At 43.6% G+C, this 6,631-nt stretch overlaps 1 protein-coding gene across 2 annotated transcripts; it reads right to left on the bottom strand.

Moving 5' to 3' along the window:
- Window positions 1-349: 349 nt before the first annotated feature.
- Window positions 350-5,153, bottom strand: LOC125532479 (receptor-like protein 7). 2 transcript variants are annotated; one of them, XM_087532851.1, is made up of 2 exons: window positions 3,800-5,153; window positions 350-941 (listed from the first exon to the last, which is right to left on the bottom strand). In XM_087532851.1, the coding sequence occupies exons 1-2, from the start codon at window positions 5,070-5,072 to the stop codon at window positions 589-591; spliced, it is 1,626 nt and encodes a 541-aa protein (XP_087388977.1). In that variant the 5' UTR covers window positions 5,073-5,153; the 3' UTR covers window positions 350-588. The 2 variants fall into 2 exon arrangements, with proteins under 2 accessions (XP_087388977.1, XP_048552497.2); XM_048696540.2 differs by lacking the exon at window positions 350-941 and having other exon boundaries at window positions 1,100-5,130.
- Window positions 5,154-6,631: the final 1,478 nt, after the last annotated feature.

Genomic DNA, 6,631 nt, shown 5'->3' with positions numbered 1-6,631 from the left:
GCGCGGGAGGAGCGTGCGGCGGCGGCGGCAGCGGAAGACGAGGATTATAACCTAAAAACTGATACCATGCAACACAAAGTACAACTCAACAGAGTCATCAACGCCACTTCAGACGACGTCTTCGAGATTGGAAGTCTTGGGGAAATGTTTTTTGTAGGCGTTGTCGTGAAACCCTAACGCTAACCTATCCGTGATACGACGTCAAGGCAGCAGGCTTCCGCACACCCCATGATGTCGGAGAGTTGGGCTTGTGGGCTTGGCACCAGCGGAGGACGATGGCTCTCCCTTATCGCCTTGAGGGCGGAAGCGATGATACTTTTTGTGGGTTAACTTATGGTTTGGTACGAACCATGAAAATTGGATTAAAAAAATCTATTATGACTAAAATAAAATATCAAGAAAACTCTTCCTCTTCGATTCACAAGAATCATCGGGTTAGGAAAAACATGGGATCAGAGTGTCATCTCCCCTTTAATCCTACATGACCGGAAAACTACAACACTTCGCATTAATAAGGGGCGTGCTACGCGTCTGTCGGCTGATATCTTTAAAAGATCAGTCGGGTCATGAGCCATCAGATTTGCCACATCAAGTGAGTCGAGCGCGCCTCCAGAACTGCAACACAGGTTTTGTTGCCGGAATTATTTGTGCAACATAGGTCTTGTTACAGAATTTTTTTTGCAATGACTTTTTTGCAAAAAAAAAATTGCAATTGAGGTTTTGTTGCAACTCTTTTTTGCACCTGAGGTCTTGTTGCGGAAAATTTCCACAACAGAGGTTTTGTTGCAAAACATTGATCCGTTGTATATCATTACAACGCCTCATATGTTTCAGAAACACAGCCTTTGTTTCCGAAGCGCGTTCGACAAAGGACGACATGCGGGCCCTCACTTGGACGCGTGTCATGCAGGGGAGGTGGCGGACGCGGCCGCCGCGATCCGCTGGATGATGGTAAGTTTTTTCCAGTTAATAATATGAGGAATAAAATGACCAACACATTAAAAATTCTAAGTATGCAAATGATCCAAAAAAATCCTATTAAATATTTCCCAATTAAACAAATATACTTTATTTTGATATGTGAGATTATCTGAATCAATAATAATTTATTTATCCACTGAATTGAAATGTAGACTCAAACTAGTAAATAACAAATAGGGTCATATCATAGACAATTTGACCATTAGTTTGACACTTTATATGAGATGGCGACGTTCTCCGTTTTGGTGTTTCTATACCCTATCGTTCATAGAAAATAAAATGTTGCCTGTTATCATGCTTGTTATGTATATGAACCTCGTTTCCTTATTTCTTCTAGAAACATCCAAATGGACTTTTATTTAACTAAGGATTAAGTCATCCAAATAGACTACACCTATAACACTTCTCTGGAGCAACTAAATATGTTTGAATGTTCCAGTAAGTTAATCAATGAGCTAGTCTAGTAGAGGCTTACTAAGGATATGGTATTTGTTTATGTATTCACACATGTATTTAAGTTTTCGGTCAATACAATTCAAGCATGAATAATAAACCTTTATCATGATTAAGAAAATATAATAATAACCATTTTATTATTGCCTCTAGGGCATATTTACACCAGGGGGTCCCAAATTGTGGATCTTGGAATCAATGGGTAACATGGAACATAGAGACGGTGTTTTACCCAGGTTCGGGCCCTCTCAAAGAGGTAAAACCCTACGTCATGCTTGATTGTATTGATGTGATGGTATGGCAATTACATAGTTGATCTACCTCGAGATCAGATGAGCTAAATCCTAGATGGCTGTGATGGTTATGGTTCTGCCTCTACGGCCTAAACCCTCTGGTTTATATAGACACCAGGGGTACCTAGGGTTACATATGGTCGGTTGCCATCAGGGGGTAAACATGCTGGCTACGCTAAAATTTCTTGGAGGAGATGCCAAGTCTTCGGAGGTTTCATGCTGGAGCACGAGGTCGCTTGTAGTTCGGCCTTCCTTTGATGAATTAGAGCGGCCCATTAAAACGGACCATGAGAGACAGGTCGGCTGTGTGAGGACCTCGGTAATCCGGGACACCCTCACCCATGTCAAGATAATTGCAACTGCGAATCCGACACCAAATCCCAATCCAGCAAAAGGAAATAGTACAATGTCTATTGATACCTTCTTGGGATGATGTAGAACCGTATCTGGTGTCATGTTGTTACATGCTTTGGACACTTGGAACCCACATAGGCCAATGTTTCCTAAAAATGAGAGATCAGAGAATGTCAAGAAGTGGGAAGACTCAGGTATTCTTCCCCGCAGTTGGTTGTAGGATAGATTCAAAACTGAAAGAAAGTCCAATGATGCCAACTCCAATGGGATCTCTCCGGAAAGTTCATTTGAAGACAGGTCTAGTGACTCAAGTTGATGTAGCATGCCAAGCTGAGATGGTATCGGTCCAATGAGGGCATTATGTGACATATTTAGCCCACCGAGTAGAACAAGGTCCCCAATTGACTCAGGAATAGGGCCATAGAATGCATTATTAGAAACATCAATGATGACAATGGTCCTCAATATTTTAGAAAAACTAATATCAGATCCTTTGTATGTGATGGCAGTGGTGATGGTGAACTGGTATGTTTGGCCAAGTAGATCATATTGATTTTCCATGACCAATGTCTCATTGACATCTTTAGTCATCATGGATCCCATTGACATAAACCATTCATTTCGCAATAATCCAGAGAAATTGTTTGAAGCCAAGTCAATAATTCGAAGTTTTCCAAACTCACAACTATTTTGATCTTCTGAAATAGATGGCCCCACATCTCCGATGAACCAGTTGGACTTTAGAACAAGGACTTGAAGTTTAGGAAGCATACTCATCCAACATGGAAATGTATCATTAATAAGATTCTTCCCGACATCAAAAACCTCCAAGTCTTTGCAAGCAGCTAGAGATCTAGGTAATTGTCCTTCAATCTGATTATCACTAAAGTCTAATGCCTCAAATGCACAATCTTGCTTTAGGCTATTTGGTAACCTTCCATGAAGTTGATTTCCTTTCAAATTTAATACATTGAGGCGACTCATATCATCCATTAAACAAGAAGGGATGGAGCCAATCAAATCATTATTGGAGAGATCAAGGAGCATAAGGCTTGTTGCTTCACAGATTGATTGTGGAATTTCTCCAGACAACTTGTTTCCAGGAGCCATGAGTAGGGAAATACTACTTAAGTGAGAACCAAAATTGAATGGCATGGATGAGAAATGGTTGTTTGAGCAATCAAATAGTTGGTTCTGCGGTCCTGGTATAGGTATAGGCCCTTCAAATAGGTTATAACTGATATCGATAACAAACATATTAGCAGAAATGACAGGGCCATATCCAATACCACTACTAAATTGGTTGTATGATATGTTCATCAAGATGAGAGACTTGATCCAATTATCCCATGCCCACTGAGGTAGAGGGCCATGGATGTGATTGTTTGAAAGGTCAAGAACTTCAACGCGATGCATGTGCTTCAAGGTATTAGGGAGCTTGGATATGTTACAAGATGCTAGACATAGAGTATCAAAGTTTTGGATGGATGCCCATGAAGAATTGTATTCTCCATCTACTACGCAAAGCTTGTTGTTTGAAAGATTCAAGCTGAATAGGTTGGGCATTTTGAAGAACGAGCTGAGTTGGATGGTACCACGGAAACTGTTGGAATGTAAATTTATGGTGCCTAATTGAGTAAGATTACATAGATGTGGAGGAACTTGACCAGAAAAATTGCATGCATACAATTTCAACGTAATTAGGTTCTCGAGGTTACCTATGAAGGAAGGTACTTGACCAGATAACCCACAGTTGGAGAACTGTAAAGTTTCCAAATAAGTCAAATTTGCAACCCAAGATGGTATTTCTCCTACTATACCAGCTCCAGAAACCTGTAGTGATGTTAATGATCTGAGCTCACCAATTGAAGTGGGAAGCTGCTCTTGGTGAAAGTCAGTTGCTGCAATACCTAATTTCTTCAAGGATGTGAGATTACTTATTGACCTCGGAATGGGACCAGAGAAGTTAGTGTTGCTAAAAAGCAGTTCCTTCATCATAATATTATGTGATGAGAAATTGGGAAGCAGACCAGATACCTTGGAATTATAACTAACATCAACAGCCGTTAAGTTTGTGTTCTGGAAGATCCTCATCGGGAACCGTCCTTGGAGGCGATTATAGGCAAGCTTAAGAACACTGAGGGAAGGTAAGTCAGCAAAGGACTCTGGAATTTGGCCATACACTTTGTTATAGTTTAGGTTGATCTTGGTCAGTGAGCGAATGGTGGACAAGGATTCACAAATCGGAGCATCGATGTGGGTATTTGGTAGATTGAGAACCTGAAGCTGTGGAGTGGAATTAGCAAAGGCACTGCACCATGTTGCCCCGTTGCCGGACATGTCGACGTTGCCTAGATAAAGCTCCTTGAGGTTGCTAAGGTTAGCAACGAATGATCCAATATCTGGCTCTACGATGGGCCACCTTCCTTCGCCGAGTGGCAGGAAATAGACGTTGTCGCCTTCAACAACATAAATCCAATTGGTGAAATCTAGGGATACCAGCTTCCTGAGCCGCCGTATCCCGTGTGGTATCTTGCCTACCAAGTCGGTGTAGGACAGGTTGAGGTAGGTGAGCTCGGTGAGCCTCTCGAACCCGACGGCCGGGAGCTCGGACTCGTCGAAGCTGTTGGAGGAGAGGTCCAGGTAGCTCAGGGAGGTGAGCTCAAAAAGCGCCGGGTGGAGGCCAGCGCTCTGCAGCCCGCATTCGGCGAGGTCGAGGGTGGTGACGCGGCCATCGGCGGCGGCACAGGTGACGCCCTCCCAGTGGCAGCAGTCCGTGCCAGCCCGCCACGACGCGAGGGTGCATGTGGAGTCGGTGGTGGCGGAGAAGGAACGCCGCAGTCGGAGCAGTGCCGAGGACTGGTCCGGCCGGCACGTAGTTTGGTTGCTGGTGGTGGCGATGGAGTAGGAGAGCTGGATCCCGAGGCACAAGTGAAGGAGCAGGCACAGCAGGAGCTGCTGCTGCTGGTGGCTGCTACGGGAGATCATCATATTGACAACTTGAGACTACTCATTCCTCTTGTTGCCCACTCCTTTTATATATATCATAAGTCAAGCCAAGACTCATTTTGATATGATCGAGAGAAAAAAATCACTTCTTCCCTCGCAGGTACGTACCCCCTCCGTTCCGAATTACTTGTCTTAAATTTATCTAGATACAGAGATATCTAGCATTAAAATGAGTCTAGATACGGATGTATCTAAACAAATCTAAGACAAGTAATTCGGAACGGAGGGAGTATATGACAAGGAGGCGTCGGAGCCATCGGAAGCTCTATCAAACATTGCCGTAATCGACACGCACCTGTACACTTGTCTGGTGATGTTTCCATTTTCTTAAAGAAAATACGTGGACAGCTACGCGTTCACAAATCTAACTGCCTTTGCACGCAAGTAACTAGTACTAACTAGAGACAATTTCAGTGCACATAGTCGTGACCAAGTCCTGATGCGGCCGGCCGGTCTCGATCAGTCGCGGTTGGGTGTTGGACTATAGTGCGAAATAATAAACTCTCTTGTTTTTCGTCAAAGGCATGCGTCTACACGCAGGATGGGGATGGGTCGACCCAGCCCTGGCCCCATTGGCCTCAAGGCCATTTGAGAGGCCACGAGCCGACCCATTCCGAGAAAATCGTTCGGCCTCGCTGACCTACCCATTGGAGGATCAGGGCTGACCTAAATTTTTACAGATTCAATGAAAACATAGCAACTTTGTTGACAGACGAAAAATAGCTGGATAAAATAACACGAAAATGCTAGACGTACAAAAGAATACAGAATTTTTCAGGCTCATTTCATCTAGTAACCAATTACAAACTTGCCTCTCCTCTTGATTTTCAGGAGGGTGATCTGTGTTCCTCATCTATTGACCAATCAAGTTAATCCTCTTTGTAAAACCTTGTAACTCATTTGTACGTGTAGCGTTACTCCAAAATAACATATGTAGAGAATTACTAGCAGCAAAATTCTCCGGGATAGTAACATTCAAAGAAAAAAAAATAACAAGCTAGACAAGGACCAACGAAAAACCAAAAATAACAAACTGATAAAACCAGTATCACTAGTAGAAAGAGGGTCATCTGTCCCGGTTGGTAAGGGCCTTTTGTCCCGGTTTTTAAACCGGGACTAAAGGGTCGTTACTAATGCCCTAGCCCTTTAGTCCCGGTTCTTACACAAACCGGGACAGATGGGCCTCCATGTGGCCCGTGCGTCGAGCCCAGGCAGGAGGGCCTTTGGTCCCGGTTGGTGGCACCAACCGGGACCAATAGGCATCCACGCGTCAGCATTTCAGGGGCTGGGGTTTTTGTTTTTTTCTGAAGGGGGGGGGGGGTTGGGGGGTTAATTTAGGTGTTTCATATATTGTGTTAGCTAGCTAATTAATAGAGAGAAGTGTCCTCTCTTATGTCCGTGCTTGGTCGACACTATATATACGTATAAAGAGGACTAGACACGCTAGCTAGTAAGCAAATGAAGGAAACAGAAGATCGTCATGAACATATGCATACAGAGAGAAGTGATATCGACCACCTCTCCTTCTCTGAGAGATTGGT

The sequence above is a fragment of the Triticum urartu genome, chromosome 1A (assembly GCF_056163025.1).
Source record: "Triticum urartu cultivar PI428250 chromosome 1A, HENAU_Tu73, whole genome shotgun sequence".
Lineage (NCBI taxonomy): Eukaryota > Viridiplantae > Streptophyta > Magnoliopsida > Poales > Poaceae > Triticum > Triticum urartu.
The sequence above is the reverse complement of the archived record's forward strand: the minus strand, read 5'-3'. Positions and strand labels throughout refer to the sequence as shown.